The 25,348-nt window shown below is 43.8% G+C and overlaps 1 protein-coding gene across 5 annotated transcripts; it reads right to left on the reverse strand.

The window, feature by feature from the left end:
- Nucleotides 1–1,146: 1,146 nt before the first annotated feature.
- On the reverse strand, nucleotides 1,147–25,348 carry ZKSCAN7 (zinc finger with KRAB and SCAN domains 7). Of its 5 annotated transcripts, none has more exons than XM_025376784.1 (6): nucleotides 24,689–25,348; nucleotides 22,741–23,281; nucleotides 14,894–15,062; nucleotides 12,512–12,582; nucleotides 12,083–12,209; nucleotides 1,147–1,658 (listed from the first exon to the last, which is right to left on the reverse strand). In XM_025376784.1, exons 2-6 carry the CDS (start codon nucleotides 23,161–23,163, stop codon nucleotides 1,609–1,611), a joined length of 840 nt encoding a protein of 279 aa, XP_025232569.1. In that variant the 5' UTR covers nucleotides 23,164–23,281; nucleotides 24,689–25,348; the 3' UTR covers nucleotides 1,147–1,608. The 5 variants fall into 5 exon arrangements, with proteins under 5 accessions (XP_025232569.1, XP_025232568.1, XP_025232570.1 ...); XM_025376783.1 differs by lacking the exon at nucleotides 22,741–23,281 and adding an exon at nucleotides 9,866–10,606 and having other exon boundaries at nucleotides 1,166–1,658; nucleotides 24,726–25,348; XM_025376785.1 differs by having other exon boundaries at nucleotides 1,166–1,658; nucleotides 24,726–25,348.

Here is a 25,348-nt window from a genome sequence, read left to right on the forward strand (position 1 = left end):
AAGCTCCGGTTGCTGAGCAGAGAGGTCATCTTTCCTTCCACAGATCTGGGTCATTCAGCCTCAAAGCCAGGATCAGCTATGGTTTATTGGCAGCATATGAAAAGATGTTTTGGGTGCCTACTAGGTCACTCACTGTTCCAGGCGCTGCGGATACCGTAGTGAAGAAAATGAACTCTCTGCCCCATTGGGTTTACATTCAAGTCAAGAGAGACAATGATAAATAAATATGCAGAACGTAGTAGTAAGGGGAGAGAGGGAGATTGTGGTGGGACTATTTTATAGACGACAGGGAGGGCAGAGACAGAAGTGGGCCATTGAAGCATGTGGCTATCTGGGGAAAGAGTATTCCCACAGTGGGCTATTAGAAGCAAATTCTTTAATCAGGAGTGGGGTGGAGAGGTGCACATTAGGACCTTGTAGACTATGATAAGGGCTTTGGATTTGCTCTGCATAACAGTTGGAGGGCTTGGGGGCAGAGGAATGACATGATCTAACTTTTTTCCCCTTACCACATATTCAAAGACGTGTAAGCTATGAGACATGAAAGAAGCCAAGAAGCCTGTTACTATAAATTCTGTGAATTCTTTGCTGTCTGTCCTTAGCCATTCTAACATAAACCTTGCATGAGTTTTGCTCTTTGACTTATATTTTTAGTTTGCATTGGCTGTCCTGTTGAGAACGGTCTGAAGGTGGGTAAGAGTAGAAGCAGGGAAATTAAGAGGCCATTACAATATTCCAGATGAGGAATGATAGTGGCTTGGACAGGCTTAGAAGTGATGGAGGTAGGGAGAAATGGTTCTGCATATATTTTGAAGGCATGGCCTGCATGATTTGCTAATAAATTGAATGTTCGTTACTGATGACTCCATGGTTATTGATCTGAGCAACTAGCATGGGTTGGTCTTTTAGAAATGGAGTAGCTTGAAAGGAACAGGTTTAGGGAGAGGGATTAGTAGTTTTGTTTTGGATGTGTTAAGGTAAAGATGCCAATTAAACATCCAAGAGGAAATGCCAAACAAGCAGTTGGAATAGGAGTCTGGAGTTCCGTGAAGAGATCACAGCTAAAGATGTAAATTTGGAAGTTGTCAGGACAGGATGAGACAATCTAGGGAATGATTTATCTAAGAAGGAGTCTGAGAATCAAGCTTTTGAGGTACTTCATCAATTGACAAATATTTAATATTTAATATTGTTGAATACTTAAAGTATACCAGGAGCTTTCTTCTCCATTGGCTCATGTGGGTGGCACAACTCCGCCACATTGTATAGAGATTGAAAAAGAGATTCGGACATAAGTCCTCCACAAGTTCACACCCTCAGTTGATGTGGGATGTAGAACTCAGGACACTGTGCTGAAGAGCACAAGACTATTGCCACTACATCAAGAAACTTAAAAAGAATAGGCTGGGTGTGGTGATTCACGCCTGTAATCCCACCGCTTTGGGAGGCCAAGGCGGGTGGATCACCTGAAGTCAGGAGTTCGAGACCAGCCTGGCCAACATGGTGAAACCTTGTCTCTACTAAAAAATACAAAAATTAGCTGGGCCTGGTGGCAGGTGCCTGTAATCCCAGCTACTCGGGAGCCTGAGGCAGGAGAATCACTTGAACTCAGGAGCCGGAGATTGAAGTAAGCCAAGATCGCGCCATTGTACTCCAGCCTCGGTGACAAGAGCAAAACTCAGTCATACACACACACACACACACACACACACGCACGCATGTGCACACACACAAGAATATTCATGTACATTAAGGGAACTCTGATCTTTAACTTACTTATTCTTCCCTTTCACCTACTCTTTGGGTGGGTGGGACCATTCATTCTTATTCAAGCTGCTAACCCCACATCTGGTCCCAGGGAGGAATGATTACTCCCAAAATTCTAGTCCAGTCATTCTCAAATTTTAGAGAACATAAGGGTCACTAGAATATATGTTAAAAATAGATTCCAGCCTGCCTGTATCCAGCTTCTATTGCTCTTATCCACAAGCATACTTTTTCCTACAAAAATCTATTCATTCAGTCAAGTATAATGTCACTGCTCAGAAATCAGGGTATTTTTTGTGTGTCATAATTGCCTAAATACTCAGCAATTTCCATCTTTATTATGACATCTATCTGCCAAAGAAATTCTAACTCATTTGGGTAAATGAAATAAACATCTAGCTGATCAGGCCTTTTTAAGTTTGTGGACTGCGCCATTTAAGGGGAAAAAACATTGTGATTTTAGTCAGTTGACAATTCTTAACCAGGTATAATTTCAGAAATACCCATAGGCCAGAAAGGTGGGCCATCATACATTGCTCTCCTATTGTGTTTTCACGTAAAGCACTCACATGCCTTAAAAGGGAGTCTGCATCTCACCCTACTTGGCATCCACCTGGGTAAAGTGACCCTGTGCATATATTAGTGGAGGACTGTTATGGTTTGGTGAATAATAAATCTAAAATGTCCTATCCTGGATCAAGTACTAGCACCACTAGGTGTTTCTTGAGCCAGCTGTAATTATAACACCTTCCTGTACCCAACTGTGGCAAATTCTACTGGTCCCCATCAGGGCAGAACATGACCTGATGTTAGGGATAGGGGATTTACTTTCAATTTTTTTATAGTGCCACCATGTGCATATTCACAATGGACAAATTCACAATCTGTCCCTAACCCCTAGAGGTTTTCAGGAATGCTTGCTTTGTAGTACTCCAGAAAAAGGTCAATACCTTGACAGAACTGTCTCTGAACATGGGACAGTACTCAATCACTTGTTAACATCCACCATCTCTTGACCTTTCCTACTGGATTCAGAAGCTGAATGACCAGGGCTGGAGTTTATGACAAGGGTTTGGCTGTAGAATATTTTCATTGCATGTTTAAGAGATAAGTGAGTAAGTATACCACTCCTAGCACCTTTACCATGTCTGACCACCTAAACTGTCTCCTGGGTTTGAATTCTGTTTGACTAAAAAAATATATATATTAAATTGGAAGTTCTGTAACACTGTTTACTGATACCCTTTTTCGTGGGTTCCCTCATGTACCAGAAACTATGTGTTGTATAACAAAACTTTTCCACTTCAGGAATATTTTTCAGAAATATGTGCAAAATATGGAAGCTCATGATGAATGATTTCTTGACCTCTAAAAACCAAAAATTTCTCTAACCCATATGATTTATCTGATGTCAAACAAAGTCTCTTGTGTATGATGTTTGCTACAACTGAATGGTTTTTCACATATCTTAAGAATAGGTTATCTGGGCTGGGCATGGTGGCTCACACCTGTAATCCCAGCACTTTGGGAGACCAAAGCAGGAGGGTTGCTTAAGGCCAGGGGTTCAAGTCTAGTCTAGGCAACATAGTAAGACTCCTGTCTCTATAAAAAATTTTAAAAATTAGCCAGGTGTGGTGATATGCGCCTGTAGTCCTAACTACTCAGGAGGCTGAGGTGCAAAGATCCCTTGAACCGCAATAAGCCATGATCACACCACTGCACTCCAGTCTGGGTGAGAGTGAGACCCTGTCACTTAAAAAAAAAAAAAAAGATTTTGTTTCCAATGCGGAGTAATGACTTGTGACTGAAGGGTTTTCCACATTCAGTTCTTTCACAACCAAGCTATTTCCAACGAGACAGAGAACTTGGAAGGAGGCTCCGCTGGATAACTAGCCTGGAGGCTGAGCCAAAAAGAAAGCTAGATATAAATGCTGGCCCTGAGTGAAAAATTTTCAACCAGCTTAGCAAAATGTGAAGCTGCTTTTCTACTGCTGAAGTGCATAGTTACGTAAATTTACAACTAGCCTTCTAGCTTCAGATCTAAAGGGACAGTTTCAACAGCACCTACTTGGAATATAAAAGGAAATCCACTTTCCCTATTTGCAGACAAATATTAGGACTGCATTCATCATTCACTAATGAGGAAAAAGCAAATGCATGTGAAGGCAATGCAAAGCCTCGGCAACTTAAGGCAGTAAAAGAACATATGAAAAAAAATTCAAGAAAAATGAAATTCAAAAAGAGAAACAAAATGCACTGCCTTCAGTAATCCTGAAAGTAAAAAAACAAACAAACAAACAAAAAAAACTGAAAGGAAACCAAAATGTAAAACATTATACAGTTGGCCCCCTGTATTTGTGGGTTCTGCATCCACATATTCTGAGGATATGGAGGGCTGACTGTAAGGGAGCATCTGAGGGCTTCAATATCCGAGGTAGGGGCATCCTGGAACCAATTCCCTGTGGATACAGAGGAATGACTATATATGGAAAAGGAGGTCTAATTACATATACAGAACAGAGGAAAATAATCTTACAGAATACTAGGTGTAACTTTATGCCAATGTTTGACAGAATAGTAAATATGATTTCCAGATATATATTAGAAAAATTTACACAGTAGAAAACCTGAAGAACAAAACCATTGAAAAAATCTGCAAGGATGCTAAAATAAGTCCCTCTACCCTGACACATCCAAACACCAGTAAAAAAACGTATGTATATATGATGTGTCATTTCTAGCTAGCCTTCAAGGAATAACTGCTATATTACACACACTCTTCCAGAGTAATAAAAGAAAAAAAACTTCCAAATTCATTTTGCACAGCTAGCAAAACATTGGCACATTGAATCTACTTCTGAACTTAAAAAAAAAAAAAAAAAAAAAAAAAGGCCAGGCGCAGTGGCTCACGCTGGTAATCCCAGCACTTTGTGAGGCCGAGGTGGTTGGATCACCTGAGGTTGGGAATTCGAGACCAGCCTGACCAACATGGAGAAACCCTGTCTCTACTAAAAATACAAAACTAGCCTGGCATGATGGCACATGCCTGTAATCCCAGCTACTCAGGAGGCTGAGGCAGGAGAATCGCTTGAACCTTGGAGGTGGAGGTTGCAGTGAGCCGAGATCACGCCATTGCACTCCAGCCTGGGCAACAAGAGCGAAACTCTGTCTCAAAATAAACAAACAAACAAACAAATAAATAAATAAATAAATAGATTTATCCCAGGAATACAAGAAAATTCAATTATTTGGGAACTTTTAGATTTTTATAACTTGATAGAACTTAGCAACTATTCCTAATAAAACTTTAATATAATATTTATTACAGTATATACTAGGTGTCAAGCACTGTTTTAAGTACCTTACATATACTAATTTAATCCTTGCAACCCTATGAAGTAGCTCCACTTTATAGATGGAAGAGCTGAGACACAAGGAAGCTAGGTGATTTTCCCACAGTTACACACCTAACAAAGTGGTGGACATGCAGATTTTTTTTTAAGACAGGGTCTCACTCTATTGCTTAGGCTGGATTGCAGTGGTGCAATGATAGCTCACTGGAGCCATGACCTCCCAGGCTCGGGCAATACTCCTGCCTCAGCCTCCTGAGTAGCTAGGACTAAAGGCATGCACCAATACACCCAACTAATTTTTTTTATTTATTTAGGGACAGGGTCTTGACGTGTTGCCCAGGCTGGTCTCAAACTCCTGACCTCAAGTGATCCTCCTGCCTTCACCTCCCAAAGCACTGGGATTACAGGTGTGAACCACCACACCTGACTGGATCCAGAATTTGAACCTAGGTTGCTGGGCACAAACACATGGTTTTATTTTTTTCTTTTGAGATGAAGTCTTGCTCTTGTCACCCAGGCTAGAATACAATGGTGCGATCTTGGCTTACTGCAGTCTCCGCCTCCCAGGTTCAAGCAATTCTCCTCCCTCAGCCTCCCAAGTAGCTGGGATTACAGGTGCCTGCCACAACACCCAGCTAATTTTTGTATTTTTAATACAGACAGAGTTTTGCCATGTTGGCCAGGCTGGTCTCGAACTCCTGACCTCAAGTGATCTGCCCGCCTCAGCCTCCCAAAGTGCTGGGATTACAGGCACATGCCACCGTGCCCAGCCCAAACCTGTGTTGTTAACCACTATATTACCCTGCTTCCTCTAGAAATAAGATTAGAAGGAAACTTCCTAAATGCAACAGAATATTTATCAATATCCAACAATGACTGCAAATGAAAATGTGAAATACTAAAAACATCCCTCCTGAGATTTAAGAACAAGACATAGAAGACCTGTTATCTACTACTCAACATTTCTGGAAGTTCTTGCTAATGCACAACATAAGTGGCATAAGATTGAAAATAAGGCCAGCTCATACCTGTAATCTTAGCACTTTGGTAGACCAAGACAGGCGGATCACTTGAGCCCAGGAGTTCGAGACCAGCCTGGGCAACATGGTGAAAACCCATCTCTACAAAAAATACCAAAAGATTACCTGGGCATGGTGGCATGTGCCTGTAGTCCCAGCTGCTTGGGAGGCTGAAGTGGGAGAATCACCTGAGCCTGGAAAGTTGAGGCTGCAGTGAGCCATGATCACAGCACTGTATTCCAGCCTGGGCAAGGAAGTGAGACCCTGTCTCCAAGAAAAAAAAAGAAAATTTAAAGCTAAAGGAGCCATTAATTTATTATATACCTAGAAAATGAAACCAAAAAATAATTAAAACTAAAAATAATTCAGCAACATAACCATCCAGATTAAAATTTTTAAAATTAAAGTTTATACTAGCAATAACCAATGTAATTTGAGGTATGGCTTTCAAATGCAGCCAATTTTCTTCCATCCAAAAGCCTGAGGCTTTTAAGGATGTCAAGGCAATGTTTAATGACAACTACACCACACTGGTGTAGTATTCCCTATATCTACTCTTTTTTTTCCCTACTATTCCCACCTTAGTTATGAATAGTGCAGGTTCCCAACCTCTAAAGTGTTAGTGTGGTAGGCGATGAGCAGACAAGAATCAGAAGGTAAAACTGCAACATCCAATAAGAAGGATCATTCTATTGAAGACTTAACCAGAAATGTCCAGCTCAGGGTGGAGGGCTGGACCTATGTTCTCATATAGGGTTGGGCTTGTCCCTGGGATCTGGGAGCTTCCAAACTAAAACAATGAAAAAGTCCTATCTGCATATCTTCTAAAGGAAAACGGAAACACATACTAAACATATCGTTGAAAACCGCCGGGCGCGGTGGCTCAAGCCTGTAATCCCAGCACTTTGGGAGGCCGAGACGGGCGGATCACGAGGTCAGGAGATCGAGACCATCCTGGCTAACACGGTGAAACCCCGTCTCTATTAAGAAATACAAAAAACTAGCCGGGCGAGGTGGCGGGGCCTGTAGTCCCAGCTACTCGGGAGGCTGAGGCCGGAGAATGGCATGAACCCGGGAGGCGGAGCTTGCAGTGAGCTGAGATCCCGCCACTGCACTCCAGCCTGGGCGACAGAGCGAGACTCCGTCTCAAAAAAAAAAAAAAAAAAAAAAAAAAAAAAAAATCTAAAATATATATTCATAAGTGGCAAATTTTCAGTTCTGTCCTGGGTTCAATGTTTTCAGGACTCCTATTCTTTCTAAACTTGCCTGAGATATCGCCCTAGAATCACATCTAATCTTATTTTCTTATGCCTCAACTCCACTCTTTCTTCTTTGTTAAAACATACACCACACCTCAAAAAATCTCCCTTCCAGATTATATAACTCACATGGTTCCTCTAGCCTCCTTCTCTACTCTGTCACACTGTGGATCCTGTAAACCTGTTAAATTTAGGGGATGGAAAGAGAAGGGGGTGGACACCAGAGGGAAAGGTCCCCCAGATCTGGGACATATTGCAAGGGTGGAAGGGAAAAGTTGTTCAAGCTCATGAACTGACATGTGATGGCAGAAGAAAAGAAAATCTTCTGAGATTTCTTTTCTTATGTCTTTGGGGAATGAAAGATGGTCCAGAAGACAATTATGATAATTAAAGGTACAGCTCTCATCTTTAAATTAAGATGGCAGTTGTAGGTAGATAGGACTAGTTGATAAGGAAAACAGATTACTGTGAATCTATTATCTTGCCACAAGTCTAGTCATAGTGAATTCCAAGCATCAGGGAATGTGGCTAGCTGGATTTTCAATCACCTATACCACTGCTATGAAAGTCAAGTCTTCTGTGCAGTAAATTTTGACACAGTTCTTAATCTGTTGATTTAGGAAGCAGGGTACAGTTAGCAAATTCAGAACTAGACTCAGCACGGAGGGAAAGTCCGTATCAGTGGGATATGATTGCCCAACCCAATACCTAGATACACACACATTCACACACACACACACTCTCTCTCTCTTTCACAGACATACATACACACACACACACACACACAAATCCATTTGCATTTTGAGGATGAAGTAACAGTAGTAAGACTTCGAGGAGTATATGCAAAAGATATCAGTAAGATCTAGGTATGTGATATTCTATGATGAGATGGACTTCCATCTTTACAATCAGCTGGTCCAGCTGGGGAGGGGAGAAAGATCGTGCAAACTTTAAGGATAATTCAATGTGACAGTTGAGATTTTAAAAATTATTTATTTAACAACTGGTATGTACAAAATACTATCTATATGGGAAAGAAATACCTACGTGACCTCAAAGAGCCTACAATAAGTTGGTATAGAAGTATACAGACATGCACAATTTACAAGGCAATTTAACAACAGTTACATATTGTAGCACCAGTGAATTCAAAGCACTGAGGTCAAATCAAGAGAAGTTGAAGAAAAATAAAAAAGTACTTGAAGAAGAAACTATTTCAGAGATGAGACGGATTTCAAAAATTGTGAGGGACAAAGATTAGCAAACAGAATAAAATGTTTTCTAGATAGGGAATGAAATTGATGAAAGGCTATAGATTAAAGTTTAAAGAGTAGATGGGGAGGGCCATAGCCAAGAGGCAGAAAGGCATGAATCAACCTTGTTGAATGACTTTGTATAAATGGTGAAATGTAGGAAGTAGAATAGAATAGAGAAGATATTATCTCTGTCTTTGAAAAGTGTGGAGTCTGATTATGAGATGCATAACTAAGAAATGAAATAGATTTTAAAAGTTAAAATTTAAAAGTAAAGAAATAAAAGGAAATCTACAATTAAATGACATGTGTAGTCCTTACCTTCCTAATAATGGGTAAGAACTGAAATAAGTTACTCCTACTCTCCCACCTTATTGATCCAAGGAAAAGCAAGTAGGAAATGGTCCACTGTGACTATTGGCTCTGGGAAACCACTAAGAGCATCCTTCTTATAAAGAAAGCTTAACTCAAAGGTCCTTGCTCTCTGTCTCAGAGAATCATACCTTAAGAAACTGACCAAGCCAGACCTGAGGGCTTCTCTCCAGTGTGAGTTCGCTGGTGGTGATTAAAAGTGGAACGCTGACTAAAGGCTTTCCCACATTCACTACATTCATAAGGTTTCTCTCCAGTGTGGACTCTCTGGTGCACAATAAGCTGTGAGCTGTCACTAAAAGCTTTCCCACAATCATTGCATTTATAGGGTTTTTCCCCAGTATGGGTTCTCTGATGTACCATAAGGCTGGAGCTATAACTGAAGACCTTCCCACACTCATGACATTCATAGGGTTTCTCACCAGTGTGAATTCTCTGGTGTATAATAAGATGTGAGTTTTGATTGAAGGATTTTCCACACTCATTGCATTTATAGGGCTTCTCACCAGTGTGAAGTCTCTGGTGCCGAATAAGACATTTACTCAGACCGAATGCCTTACCACACTCGCTACATTCAAAAGGTTTTTCTCCAGTATGAATTCGCTCATGCTCAATGAGTTGCGAGTTCTGATTGAAGGCTTTCCCACATTCACTACATTTGTACGGCTTTTCGCCAGTGTGGAGGCTCTGATGTCGAATAAGACATTTACTCCGACTGAAGGCTTTGCCACATTCACTACACTCATAAGGCTTCTCTCCAGTGTGGGTTCTCTGATGGTCAATGAGATTTCTATTGGAACAGAAAGCTCTCCCACACTCATCACATTTGTAAGGTTTCTTACCAGTGTGCAGGACCTGATGTCGAACAAGACTTTTACTTCGAATGAATGCCTCTCCACACTCATTGCATTCATAAGGTTTCTCCCCAGTATGGGTTCTCTGGTGGTCAATGAGTCGGGAACTCTGAGTAAAGGCTTTTGCACATTCATTACATTTATAGGGTTTCTCCCCATTATGGAGTCTCTGATGTTGAATGAGATGGGAGCTGTGCCTATACGCCTTTCCACACTCACTGCATTCATAGGGTTTTTCCCCTGTGTGGGTTCTGAGATGAACAATGAGCTGGGAGGTTTGCCTGAAGGTCTTCCCACACTCATTACACTCATAGGGTTTCTCTCCAGTGTGGATTCTCTGATGGCCAATAAGGTGAGAACTCCGATTGAAAGTTTTGCCACATTCATCACATCGATAGGATTTCTGTCCCTTTAAAACTCCTTCATGTTCAGCAGGACTGGAGGACAGATGTAGATGTTCCCCAACTTCCTTATATTTGTCGTATCTGTCTTTTGTGGATTTTTTCTTATCTTCATCTGTTATTTCCAAGAAATCATTTTCTAGCTTGCTCCCTTCCTCATCTGAGGTTTGTCCTTCTAACTCTTTGAAAGTATCTTCACAAACATCTCCAGTCTCTGCTCCCCCAGGAACCATCCCAAAGAGTCCCCCTGATGTCTTGTTAGATGACTCTGATCCTTTAAAAATTTCCTGCTTTGGAGTCAACTCTGAACCCTTCATCATGTTCTCACCTGCTGCCAAAAGAAAGAAGACAACAACTTTTACCTATTTCTTATCCTGTTTAAGAAACAGAATCATTAACAGATAACGTACCTGAAAAGAAGTCACATTATGGTTAAGAAATGAGATGACACATTGAGAACAAGAGCAAAATGGGAAATATTAATAGCTCATTTTTCCCCTAGGGATAGAAAAACAAGAAAGGGGAAGATGGTCAGTGAAGATGGGTGGAAAAAAGATACTAAGCCAGCACAACCAAGTCAGAAGGGTCATTGGAAAGCAAAAAACTGGATTGCAAAGCATGCTGTGATCTTACAGAAGTTACTCTCGTGCTGTGTCGCCTTAGTAAAGTGATGAACTCTAAGATCCCTTCCAACCATAACATTGCATGGTTCCATTGTTATCAGAAAACATGTTGGGAGAGAGGAGGCTGGCAAATACCTCAAGCCAAACGTAAGAAAGAGACAGGGAAAAAAATGAGAGTGAATTGACTGGAAATTTCTATTATGGAGGTATGATAAGAAAAGTGTACAAAAAGAACAGATCTTATATGATAAACTCATCAACCACAGGATCTGCCTTTCCAAGAAGCCCTTTCAGGAAACTGCTCTGCCCCAGTGTTTGCAGAGAGGGATGCTTAGGCAACCACGCTTTGTGCCAAGTGACCCTGAGCATCCCATGATGGGCCACAGGTGATTGGACCGGCACCAGGTACTAGACTCAATGGCAGCTTATCTGTAGGTTAGGCTTCAGCCTCTGCTGTGGCCTGGGCCAAAGCTCTGCCCAAATGAGATGATGGGTAATGGCTATAGCAATGGAAGTCCATCTCTGAGGAAATTTGGAACTGGAGGTAGGGCAAAATTAAGGTACTTATGAGTAGCAGTGGAAGCTGAAGTGGAGCATGGAGAGAAGCCAAGCCATTGAGAGATACAGCAAGCAACAGGTATAAAAGAACAGAAAGTACAATTAGAAAAGAGCCATGAAAAGGACAAAAGATTCACAGTGAAGAAAATGGGCAGCAGGAGGAGGACAAGCAGAGAGAAAACAGATACACTGAGAGCAGCTGTATTACATTCACACTGGAACACAGGCATCAACATGTATTTGCTTTTGCTGCTCAGGCTCCCAGGCTGCCCTGAGTCAAGGCCCTGCTTCCCACAGTCTGGTCTGGCTGATAGTTTCTTCCGGGTTCTCATTCCTTTAAGCCTATGACTCACAGCTCCTTACTTACAATAACTTGAGTGGCTCTCTTCCTTACAACTAAGAAGTCCTACCTAAATCACACTATATCAATTCATAATGAGGTGAAGAGAATGCTGATCATTGTTGAATCTCAGTGATGAATGCAAACAGGGTCCCTATATTATTCACTCTAGTTTATCTATGTTTGGAAATTTTCATAGTAAAAAGTTTAAAGAGACAAGGAATATAGAAAAGACAATGTGCAGCATGCAGACTCTTAAGTGACTAGGAAACAGAATCATTACCCAAGGAGGCCATGCTACGGTCATTTTCCGGCATCATGTTCCACTGCAGGGCTCTCTGACTGAGTGCGGGACATTTCCATTTCTTCTGAGTATAGTCCACACACAGGTCCTCATACGCCACAGTATCCTGGAATGACAAGCTTCAATTGCTCAGGAACATTCACAGCCTGAGGGGCAGAGTCATCAGGGGTACAGAGGGCACAGGGTATGGGGTCTTAGTGGGCAAAAGCATGGGAGAGAGGAGCTGAGATGACACCCCAAAAGGACAAGTCCAGCACAAGATAGAGTCCATTACCTCCAGGGGAAGCAATGAGGCAGGAGAGCCACAGGAACAGTCTTAGATGGGGCAGAGTCCTGGGGGTGAGACCTCTAGCCATTCCTGGACCAGACTAATGGGGACGTGGTAAAAACACAAAGAACCAAGCTCACCTGGGGCCTGACCATCCGAAGTCCTGAGTTCCCCACTTGAGGAAGGGTAGGAACTGGAGAAGCACATTGAGCTGAGGGAGGAAAGAAAGCTATGAGTGGGACTAGCCCTGCTTCCGGCTCCCATAAGATCTATATTCCCAATAAGTGGATTCAAGAGAACCCAGGCACCTCCACACACACTGACTCTTAACCTCTTCCATAAGGCATTATCCCAAGAGTGCTGTGAATTTTCCCTGGAGGGCACAGTACAAGGTCCCGTATCAAGCTGAGAACTGGGTGTTCCTCCAAGCCCTCACTCTCATCAACCTTTTTCAAGGAAGCTATTCTGGCCACACTCTCTCTCCCATGGCTTCCCTAGCACCAGCCAGACCTGATTTTCCCCTCACAGTTGTGGTTCCTCATGCCCTGGTTCCTCTTCCTGCTCCTGCCCTCTCATTATAGACCCCTTAAAACTCAGGGCCCAGTGCTTCCTTGTTCTTTCCGTCAGCAATCTGACCAACTCTCATTGCTTTAATACCGCTCTCACAATTCTTACTTCTCTCCTAGACCCCTACCACATGCCTCCTGTTGCCTATAGGACATTTCACTTGGGGGTCCTGCAACATCTTAAGTTCAGTGTCTAGAATGGATGGATGTTCTAGGCTAAGGTGGGAGGCTGGCTTGAGGCTAGGAGTTCAAGACCAGCATGGGCAACATAAGGAGACCTCTTTTTCTTCCTTCACTCTTCTCTTCCCTTCCTTCACTCTTCCCTTCCCTTCCCCTTCTCTTTTCTTTTCCTTTCCTCTTTCTTTCTCTCTTTCTTTCAATTTCCTTCCTTCCTTCCTTCCTTCCTTCCTTCCTTCCTTCCTTCCTTCCTTCCTTCCTTCCTTCCTTTCCTTCCTTTCCTTCCTTTCCTTCCTTTCTTTCTCTCTCTCTCTCTCTCTCTTTTGAGACAGAGTCTCACTCTGCTGGAGTGCAGTGGCATGATCATGGCTCACTGAAACCTCTGCCTCCCAGGTTCAAGCAATTCTTATGCCTCAGCCACTGGAGTAGCTGGGATTACAAGTACCTGCTACCACACCTGGCTAATTTTTGTATTTTTAGTAGGAAGGGATTCATCATGTTGGCCAGGCTGGTCTCAAACTCCTGACCTCAAGTGATCCACCTGCCTTAGCCTCCCGAAGTGCTGGGATTACAGGTGTGTGTGCCACTGCTCCCAGCAGGAGATCCCATTTCTATACAAAGTTAAAAAAAAAAAAAAAGCTGGTCATGGTGGCATGCCTGTAGTTCTAAGAGGCCATGGTGGGAGGATTTCTTGAGCCCAGGAGTTCAAGGCTGCAGTGAGCTATTATGATTGTGCCATTGCACTCCAGTCTGGGTGACAGTGCGAGACCCTATCTGTCTTAAAAGAATAAATAAATAACATTAAATAAATAAATAAAATGTTCTTATCACCTTTCTTTCAGATTTCTCTATTTCTCCAATGATTCCATCATTGGCCAAAACAGTCTAATTCCCCTGCCTCTCCTTTCAAACTCAAGTTCCATGGATGTTTCCATGATAACATTTTTCATATTTATCCTTGCCCATTCCTCTCTTTGCACTTCAGGCATTAATTGCCTCACATCTATTCTACTGCACCAGCCTTTAACTAAAGTTCCTTCCCCTTCAATCCATAATGCTCACCTGTGCCAGAGTAATCCTCCTGAAATACTATTTCTAACACATTATCCTCTGACTCCCAAAATATTCCTGCCTCAATCTCAAGGTCCCATACAAACAAGGCCCAGGTTCCCAAATACAGTCTTCCCTAACTCCAGCTCAATTAGGGCTCAAGGAATCCCCAGCTTAGGGTCCTTGTTGTATCTTCTAATGGCATGCCCACTACTTTATTCTCCCCTTCAAAATTCTTCCACATTTTTACTGCCCAATACACTGCTACCTCCTTCATGAAGCATCCCTTACCAGTTCCAGCCCACAATGATCTTGCTTTTTACCCGGCGATCACTTTTTCCAAGGCCCACATTGCTCATTTGTGACAGGATCAAATGCTTGAGGACAGATATCATTCACATGCATCTTATGAGGTTGCCTCTTCTTACACATGACTAACTTGTCCTACCACCTAGAGAGCAAGCTCTTTGAAATCAGTGACAATAGATGTACTACATCCCTCTGGTCTCTGACAGTGCCTTTCCTATGATATGTCCTTGATGAAAACTTACTAACTACATGAATGATTAGAGAATAAGCAAAAGGAACAAACAGGGTCACTAGGGAAGGAGAACATACAGCAGGGCAATGAGGGATTCCATGGAGTAGGAGATGGGCAGATAAAGGAAAAGAGACTCCACAGGAGAGAAGGGAGGCATGACTTAAGGCCAAAACTGGGGAGATAAGTACCGAAGTCCCCATTGGGGAGGTGGTGTGTCCCTGGGTCATAAGGAGGCGCCTGGTGGGCTCCAGGGGCTGAGCCCCCACTGAGGGGTGACGTAGGAGGGGATTCCTTTGTTGCACCCAGAGCTGCTGTGTCCTCCAAATGCATTTTCTGTTTCTGTGCTGGGGCTGAAACCTAAAGACAGGGAAATACAATTGGGTTCAAAAGAGCATCCTTGAAGGTACTGAACCCAAAACCTCTAAGCAGCCCCCTCCAGAAAGAAAGCCAGGGAAAAGAACAGCCAGAGTGTCCTTCCAGCCCCACCACTACAGCCTACTGGGGGGAAAAAGCTGACAGCAGAATCTAAAGTTTGCAATTCTACTTGCCATCCCTCTGTTGACCCTCTTGGTAGGAGCTTGAGGACCAGATTCTATAACCATTTCCACTCTGTGTCAGGTCTTCAGACACATATTTTCTTAAGAACCATTTAAAAAGGGAGCCAGGAGAGCAATTCAGTACATTCTCTAGGGTCTTAGCTGACAGAAAAGAACAATCAGAAGTACAAAGGATAGGCTGGGCGCAGTGGCTCACATCTGTAATCCCAACACTTTGGGAGGCCAAGGTGGGTGGATCACCTGAGGTCAGGAGCTCGAGACCAGCCTGGCCAACATGGTGAAATCCTGTCTCTACTAAAAGTACAAAAAACTTAGCCGGGCGTAGTGGCATGCAGCTGTAGTCCCAGCTACTTGGGAGGCTGAGGCAGGAGGATCACTTGAACCTGGGAGGCAGAGGTTGCAGTGAGCCAAGATCAGATCAGATCAGCGTGAGACTCTGTCTCAAAAAAACAAAAACAAACCAAAACAAAAACAAACCAAACAAACAAAAAAGGAAGTACGAAGGATGTAAAAAAAAGATAAGTATGTGTATGTGCATGAGCACAAATAATGCTACTGACACTAACAGCTGAAGCAATACCCAGAACAGTGGCTGGCAAACCTGGAGAGCTTTTCCAATTTCTCAGAGCAAAAGTGTCTCCTCTTCAGAGAAGCTTTCCCTGAGCACACTGACAAAGCAGGGATAGTCAGACTCAATTAACCAATTATAATTTCTAGATTGCATGTATTAATCTTTAAGTAATCTTACTTAGGTCTTTATTGTCTATGTTTCCCCAACAGAGTGTAAGTTTTTTGAGGGTAAGAACTTTTGTCTTGATCACTAGCTCCAAAACAACACATAGCCCTACAATGGTGCTTGATTAATATCTGCTGACTGACTTCCTCTTGATATTTTCCTAAGACTTTAAGGTTATCTGCAAACTCCGTTTTCAATATGTACTACCTCTCCCCAATAATTTATATTTAAAAAGGCAAATAAGATCAGACACACTAACCTGTAGAAACCTTGAGAATACCTCAGAACATAGACATTTTATTTCTAACCCTTGCTTATTGTCATCAAACCGACTCCTCACAATCTCATGGTTACTCCTTTTAACAGCATGTAGGGCAGAAAAACCTAAACTATTATCTAAATAAGGCACACTTTAAAGTTCACTTGCTCTGGTATGTACACAGCACACCATAAGGTAAAAATAAGTTCTTCAATAAACCACACAGGATTCGCCCTATTAGGCTGTATCTGCTGAGATGTTAAGGGACTCTCTCCTTTAATATATACCTCACCAGTGTAGTGGTAGGACCAGCAGGTTCCCTGGATTCTGTAGTTCCCAAGCTGTCCGACTGAAACGTTCTTTGAAACTGAAAGACTCTCTAAAATGGGAGTCACAGCTCTTCAGTACAGGAGCTTTGGGTATTGGCATAAGATAGAACTTACTGCATTGTGATAATTCAACTTTGTAATTCACTAATAATTTAATCCTGGTAAAGTTCCTGTTCATTATCTAGGACTTTTATATGGTTTGGATTTGTGTCCCTGCCCAAATCTCATGTTGAATTGGAGGAGGGGCCTGGTGGGAGGTGACTGGATTATGGTGGTGGTGGGGGAGAGGGGGAGAGGGGGACAGATTTCCCCCTTGCTGTTCTTGTAATAGTGAGTTCTCATGAGATCTGATTGTTTAAAAGTGTGTGGCACTTTCCTCTGTGTGCTCTCTCTTTCCTGTCACAATGTGAAGAGGGTCCTTGCTTCCCCTTCACCTTCCACTATGATTTTAAGTTTCCTGAGGCCTCCCAGTCATGCTTTCTGTTAAGTCTGCAGAACTGTGAGTCGATTAAACCTCTTTTCTTCATAAATTACCTAGTCTCAGGTAGTTCTTTACAGCAGTGTGAAAATGGACTAACGCAGAAAATTGGTACCAGGAAAGTGGGGCACTGCTATAAAGATACCTGAAAATATGGAAGCAACTTTGGAACTGGGTAACAGGCAGAGGTTGGAACAGTCTGGAGGGCTGAAAAGAAGACAGGAAGATGTGGGAAAGTTTGGAACTTCCTAGAGACTTGTTGAATGGTTTTGACTAAAATGCTGACAGTGATACGGATAATGAAATCCAGGCTGAGGTGGTCTCAGATGGAGATGAGAAACGTATTGGGAACTGGAACAAAGGTCATTCTTGCTCTCCTTTAGCAAAGAGACTGGCAGCATTTTGCCCCTGCTCTAGAGATCTGTGGAACTTTGAACTCGAGAGAGATGATTCAGAGTATCTGGCAGAAGAAATTTCTAAGCAGCAAAGCATTCAAGAAGTGACCTGGCTATTTCTAAAAGTGTCCACTCATATTTGTGAACAAAGAGATCTGAAACTGGAACTTACATTTAAAAGGGAAGCAAAGCATAAAAATTTGGAAAATTTGCAGCCCGGCCATGTGGTAGAAAAGAAACACCCATTTTCTGAGGAGAAATTCAAGCCTGCTGCAGAAATTTAAGTAAAGAGGAATCAAATTTTAACGGCCAAGACAATGGGGAAAGTGTCTTCAGGGCATTTGAGAGACATTCACGGCAGTCCCTCCCATCACAGACCTGGAGGTCTAGGCGAAAACAGTGGTTTCATGGGCCAGGCCCAGGGTCTAGCTGCTCTGTGCAGCCTCAGGACATGGTCCCCTGTGTCCCAGCCACTCAGCTCCAGCTGTGGCTAAAAGAGGCCAAGGTATAGCTCAGGCTGTGGCTTCAGAGGGTGCAAGCTCCAAGCCTTGGCAGCTTTCACATGTTGTTGGGCCTGCAGGTATGGAGAAGGCAAGAGTTGAGGTTTGGGAACCTCCTCCTAGATTTCGGAGCAGGTATGGAAACACCTGGATGTCCAGCCAGAAGTCTGCTGCAGGGGTGGAACTCTCATGGAGAACTTCTACTAAGGCAGTATGAAGGGGAAATGTAAGGTTAGAGCCCCCATACAGTCCCACTGAGGCATGCCCTAGTGGAGCTGTGAGAAGACAGCCACCATCCTCCAGACCCCAGAATGGTAAATCCACAAACAGCTTGCACCATGTGCCTGGAAAAGGCGCAGGCACTTAATGTAGTTGGTGAATGCAGCCATGGGGGCTACACCATGCAGAGCCACAAGGGCTAGTATGCCCAAGGCCTTGGGAACCGATCTCTTGCATCAGCATGCCCCGGATGTGAGACATGGAGTCAAAAGTGATTATTTTGGAGCTTTAAGACTTAATGACTACCCTGCTCAGTTTTGGACTTGCATGGGACAAGTAGCCCCTTTGTTTTGGCCAATTTCTCCCATTTGGAATGGGAGCATTTACCCAATGCCTATATCCCCATTGCATCTGGGAAATAACTAACTAGTTTTTGATTTTACAGGCTAATAGGTGGAAGGGACTTACCTTGTCTCAGATAAGACTTTGGACTGTGAACTTTTGAGTTAATGCTGAAATGAGTTAAGTCCGGGGGACTGTTGAGAAGGGATAATTGTATTTTTCAATGTGAGAAGAACGTGAGATTTGGGAGGGGCCAGGGGCAGAATAATAATGGTTTAGATTTGTGTTCCTACCCAAATCTCACATCGAATTGGAGAAGGGGCCTGGTGGGAGATGACTGGATCATGGAGTGGATTTCCCCTTGCTGTTCTTGTGAGTTCTCATGAGATCTGATCATTTAAAAGTATGTGTCACTTCCCCCTGCATTCTCTTCTGCCACAGTGTGAAGAAGGTCCTTGCTTCCTTTTTGCCTTCTGCCATGATTGTAAGTTTCCTGAGACCTCCCGGTCATGCTTCCTGTTAAGCCTGTGGAACTGTGGGCCAATTAAACCTCTTTTCTTCTTAATTATTCAGTTTCAGGTAGTTCTTTATAGCAGTGTGAAAACAGACTAATACAGAATCATAGGTTTCCTTTCCTTGAAAACATGAAAAACTCATTCTAATACAGCATTCCACAGCAAGACCCTAGAGAAAAGCTGTTGGCTTAGAAACTAGGGAGATGGAAAATCCTGGTCCTCACATTTGATGGTAATCAGAAACAACCACACTTCAGCTAAATCTTTTGGGCAAGGGAATGCTTACTACAGGTGCTCACTTCACTTGTCAAGTGGAGATAATGATTACTGCACTGCCTGTTTTGTAACCCTGGCAGGAGATGAAAAAAGATACAGGAAACAGGCCAGGCATGGTGGCTTACACCTGTAATCCCAACACTTTGGGAGGCCGAGGCGGGAGGATCACAAGGTCAGGAGATCGAGACCATTCTGGCTAACACAGTGAAACCCTGTCACTATTAAAACTACAAAAAATTAGCTGGGCGTGGTGGTGGACACCTGTAGTCCCAGCAGACTCCTGCTGAGGCAGGAGAATGGTGTGAACACAGGAGGCGGAGCTTGCAGTGAGCTGAGATCGTGCCACTGCACTCCAGCCTGGGCGACAGAGTAAGACTCTGTCTCAAACAAAAAAAAAAAAAAGAAAAAGAAAAAGAAAATACAGGAAACAAAAAAATTCTGCAAGTTGCATGACTCTGCAGCCTAGTAGGGATCACTGTTCAACCCTTTCCCAGCCACAATGTGCACACATGTACATGCTCCTTCTGCAGCAATAAAGTGGCTTGCTCCTGATAAGCAAAATGACTCCAATTTACTTGGACCCTCCTTTATCTCCTCTTGGCAAACTTCCATGGAAAAGCTTTGTTTATTCATTTAGCCATTCTGTAAACATTTTCTGAACCCCTACTGATGAAAGACAGTACTACCCTTATGTCTTCATGTCAGAAAACAACACTGACAGTAGTGGGAGAGTAAGAAATGGACTCCAGAGACCCTACTCCCAGGCTGGAGCCATGAGCATTCAGCTGCCTCACCTGTCAACTGTTAGTCATGTTCTTGGGTTGTGACTCAACAGTCACCCTTTTCTGAGGCTAGCTGGATAAAGCACTAGAAATTTTAATGGAGGAAGCATTCACTTCTTAAGCAAAACCAAGCAAGAAATAGGGAAATTTTCCTTCTGCCACCATCACTAAATGTTTCTCTAAATATGTCTTCAGCCACCTGTCATTGCCATGGCTGGCTCAGCTGCTCTCTAGAGCCTTGTGACAGCTGATTTACTCATATGTGCTTACTTATTTACACAAAGAAAATGACGGTTGATAATGACAAATGTGTACTGCTGATAATCCTGGAAAAATGTCTAGCCCCAGGATCCTGATCAACTAGAACTGATTCCCTAGTGATATGTAATCATTTTTTAAAAAGCATTGAATAGGCTGGGTGTGGTGGCTCACACCTGTAATTCCAGCACTTTGGGAGGATGAGGCAGGTGGCTCTCTTGAGTTCAGGAGTTCAAGATCAGCCTGGACAACATAGTGAAACCCCATCTCTACTAAAAATACAAAAATTAGCCAGGTGTGGTGGCTCACACCTATGATCCCAGCTACTAAGGAAGCTGAGGTAGGAGGATCACTTGAGCCCAGGAGGCACAGGTTGCATTGAGCCAAGATTGTGCCACCACACTCCAGTCTGGGCAATAGGGTGAGATTATCTCAGGGAAAAAAAGCATTGAATAAAATGATATATTGGGAACTTGGGAAATTTTCTGTACTGTTTTCCCCTGATAAAGTACAAATGGATAAAGTAGAGGGGACCTCTAGTCTACCCTGCTTCTATTATAGGGGAACAATTTAAAACTCATTAGGAAGAACTAGCTTATCCACGGTGTGATGATCTTTTGATGTGTCAACTTGGTACTAATCAAACATCAATACAGGTGTTGCTGTACACTATTTTAAAAATGTGATTAAAGTACATAATAAGTTTACTTTAAGTAAGGGAGATTATACTAGATAATGAATGAATGCATGAGCCTGATTCAATCAGTTGTAAGCCCTTAAAAGCAGAGCTAAAAGTTCCATGAAGAAGAAATTCCAGGCCAGGTGTGGTAGCTCATGTCTGTAATCCCAGTGCTTTGGGAAGCCAAGGCAAGAAGATTTGAAGCCAGGAATTCAAGAACAAGCCTGGGCAACATACCAAGACCGCATGTCTACAAAAATAATAATAATAATAATTAGCCTGGTGTGATGGCACATGACTGTGGTACCAGCTACTTAGGAGGCTAAGGTGGGAGGATCACTTGAGCCGGGAGGCTAAGCTTGCAGTGAACCATGTTCATGCCACTGCATTCTGGCCTAGGCAACAGAGCAAGACCCTGTCTCAAAAAAAAAAAAAAAACAAAAAACAAAAAACAAACAAAAAAAAAACCAGAGGAAGAAGAAAGGAGACAAAAGAGGAAAGGACAAAGAAGAAAGAAGAAACTCCACCTGTGCACTGCAGCTTCAGCTTGTGCCACTGTTTTGGGCAGCCCTTGTCGATGGCCTGCCTATGTGTTTCAGACTTGCCTGGCCAGCCTCACAATTACATAAGCCACTTACTAGCAATAAATCTCTTTTTTTTTTTTTTTTTGAGATGAAGTCTCGGTTTGTCACCCAGGCTGGAGTGTAGTGGCGTGATCTTGGCTTACTGCAACCTCTGCCTCCTGGCTTCAAGTGATTCTCTTGCCTCAGCCTCCCCAGTAGCTGAGATTACAGGTACATGCCACCATACCTAGCAAATTTTTGTACTGTTAGAGACTGGGCTTTGCCATGTTGGCCAGGCTGGTCTCAAACTCCTGACCTCAAGTGATCCACCCCCTTCGGCCTCCCAAAGTGCCGGGATTACAGGCATGAGCTACTGTGCCCAGTCAGCAATAAATCTCTTTACACATGCACATGCATGTGCACACAGACACACACACACACACACACACACCTCTCTCCTACTCATTCTACCTCTCTCACTGAACCCTGACTGAAACACATGATCACAGAGTTAGATGGCATTATGGTCCTAGAAACGAGATTTTCCAATGTGTCTTACTGCTCACTCTTCCCAACTATCCCTCTAGTTTAAATTACCTTGCCATTACATTTGCGAGAACTCCAGGAAATAGGGAAAACTTAAATTAGATTTAAAGATGCAAAAAGATCCCAGTTAGGTTTGGAGAGCTAGCAAAAGGAATAAATAATTACAAGGCCCCAAAATGTCACCTTTCAAGGAATCAAAGAGGCAGGAAAATAGAAAATTGACTCTAAGAAGTCCAAGGAAGTGAGCAAACAGAAGGTCTCAAATGAAGGCCCGTATTATCAGCATACCCAAAAGTCCGCCTTCCCCTGATCACCCTATTCTAACCAGCATGAAGATCCCCTGCCGGCCAGGAGTACCATGCAAATCCCCAGGATGAAGCTAGGCTCAGAACACAGTATCTCACAAGGTGAATCACACAGCTTAGCTGGGATGTGCATTTGTATTTATGGCTTGGAGCACAAAACTGTTTTCCCTCTATCCACAGGACAAGTTCAGGAACCCTTAAGGCAAACTGGCCTAGGGCCTGGCCTAGGGCCCATGCCTAGGCTAACCCAAGCATTAGAGAAGCATCAGGCCGCCATTCTAAACCCAACTGCTCACCTCCTCTGGTCCACTGAGGTGTCTCTGGAAATCCTCCACCACAGCCACAGCCTCCTCACCACTCTCAGGGTGATGCAGCTGCACCCAGGTACGGAGCTCCCCAGGGAGGATGCTCAGGAACTGCTCGAGCACCAGCAGCTCCAGGATCTGCTCCTTGGTGTGCACCTCTGGCATGAGCCACCAGTGGCAGAGCTCCCGGAGCCGGCTCAACGCTTCCTGTGGTCCAGACATCTCGTGGTAACATAATTGCCTGAAGTGTAGCCGGAAGATTTCGCAGACAGGAGGATGGTTCTTTTGGAGACTGCTGCCCTGCCCCCAGCTCTGGTTCGCTGGCTCCTGCTTCACAGTCAGGCGCCCCTCCTGCTTCTGGAAAGCAGTACTCCTGGGGATGAGGCCTAAATTTCCCCTGCCTGAAGTGGTCATTGTGACCCCAAAGAGAAGCTTGTTCCAGCTGCAATTGGTCCGATTAAAATGACGGTCTATAGTTCAGGTCTCAGGAGCTGTTTTTCAGGGTTGGAGAAAAGGGTGATGGTAGTGTTGCCTACAGAAACAAGAGTGAAATCAGAGTTCTTGGAATATTCAGCCCCAGGCTGATGACAATCCTCCACTGAGTTAAAAAACAAAGTTCCAGGAAAAAAGAACACAACTGGGCATTCTCGCTAAGCATCTCTCCAAATGATGCCCTTCTTAAAGTTTCAGTGGCTCCCATTACCTACAGGATAAAATCTAAAGGTCTATGCCTCGCATTCACAGCCCTTCACCACCTGGCCTTACCCACTTCACAACCAGCCACAACCCCAACCACTCACCCCAAGTACCCATGCAAGAAAGACAGCAATGGTCTCCAATGTGGGAAATGCAGGATACCTCAAAGGGTGCAAGAGAAAATACTAAGTTATTTAACTCCCATTTAATGTATGTTTTATAATGTGCATTACAATTTGTATAGTAGTACTCGTGTTTAAATTACAAATAAACCAATGTAGGGAGTAGGTGATCAAACCTCTTCTGATAGAAATGCAAAATAAAGAAACTTTGGAGCTAGAGCTCTAGAGACACAGCTAGAAGCCACACATACTCTTTCTTTGAATTTTTCTTCTTCAACTTTTGACAAACTTGTCTGTCAAGATCATGAACAAAGGCAATTTTTTCTTGGTTTTTCTGATTGCCCCATCAGGAAGAGTGCTGGTAGCTTCCCTTTGTGTACCTCTCACTATAACCCTTTAACTGGTTTATGCCCAACTCACCACTCTCATCCTCCAAACTGCTGGATGGCCACCAAAGGAAAGGAACCAAATGGAATCAGAAAATACCAGACCTTTTTTTACTCAATGCACCTCCCCTAGAAAGCCTTCCTGACCACGCTAGGCTTAGACGGGTGGTTATCATCTCAGCGATCCCAAACTACCTTTTTCATTCAAACCTCTAGTAGAGCACGTCTCACACTGTAATCGTTTGTGGTTTACACGACTGTCTCCCCTGCTTTCTGGGAGGATACAAAGGGCAGAACTAACTTCCAGTCATCTTTGTCCACGTGTGTACATGGCACACATAATTGGGAAACGAATGAATACGATACATTTAACTGATACTGAAGTGGAGGAAAACTTTGAACGTTTGAAAATCAGCACCGTATTGGTAACTAGGGCATCTGTGCTGTGCTTCCAAATCACCAAGCGTCCCAGATCCCCCTCTCAATCTTTTTAAAAAGACAAAGAAGGACTTTAAAATAATCTGTAAACTCTGCTCTAAGATCCCACACGTGTAGAAAGTTCAGGCCATTCTCCTACTTCCCACAGTGTTCCGAATGCTCAGCACTTTAAAATCTCAATTGGATTTTTGCATTTCCAAGTCACGCTCCACGTTTGCGATTCTGAGCTTGGGTCTGACCCAAATCTGACGGTTCATACAGTTGCCCACTGCAAGAGCTGGGAAAACAGCGATCTACCTTTCGTGTTACACCAGGCTTCAGCAGCGCCGCTCACCTGGCCACGTCTGCCCTGTTCATCGCTGTACCCGCAGATACCCGGCTCCGTGCCACGCACGAATGGTCAGGGGTATGGGACAAAGAAGCGGCTCCACATTGGGCGGCTTCTGAGAGTCACGGGGACGTGCCGCCTGCTGCCGCGAAGAAGCGCGGTCCGGGCCAGCGTCGGCCACCCGAGCTCCGGCCGCGCCTCCCTCCGCGCCCCGGCCCACTCGCAGTGGCACTCGACCCCGAAGCCGGACACCTCTACTGCCCGTTAAAGCAAAAACAATGGCCGAGCCGGAAGCGAAAGAGGCCTCGACTTCCGCCCCCTCTGGGATCCCGGAAGTCTCCGCGAAGGTGGGCGCGCGCGTCCCCGCACCCGGGAGAGCTGGCAGGGCTTTCTTCTCGGCTGTGCCCGGCCACCTGCTGCGGGCGGGGGCGGGGTCTCGCGAGGGCTCAGGTCACTCACATCCCGCTCTCAGGACATAGTCGGAGAATCCAGACGCGTCCCAGCTCTACCCCCTCTTCTCCAGGTGTCCTTGGGAAAGATACCCAACCTCCAAGCCTGTTTTCTCATCTGAAAAAATGCAGAGCATAATGCGTACCTCACAGGGCTGGGAGCACCAAACGAGGTAACAG

This window comes from Theropithecus gelada, chromosome 2 (assembly GCF_003255815.1).
Source record: "Theropithecus gelada isolate Dixy chromosome 2, Tgel_1.0, whole genome shotgun sequence".
NCBI classification, from domain to species: domain Eukaryota; kingdom Metazoa; phylum Chordata; class Mammalia; order Primates; family Cercopithecidae; genus Theropithecus; species Theropithecus gelada.

Bases quoted from the DNA above. Each gene is read 5' to 3' on its own strand.
- ZKSCAN7 (XM_025376782.1), bottom strand. From the start codon at position 23,163: ATGACCACTTCAGGCAGGGGAAATTTAGGCCTCATCCCCAGGAGTACT. The intron at 12,210-12,511 runs GTGAGCTTGGTT...TTGTCATTCCAG, and splicing joins TTCGGATGGTCAGGCCCCAG to GATACTGTGGCGTATGAGGA. The intron at 10,610-12,082 runs GTAATGATTCTG...TTCTTTTGGCAG, and splicing joins CCGTAGCATGGCCTCCTTGG to CAGGTGAGAACATGATGAAG.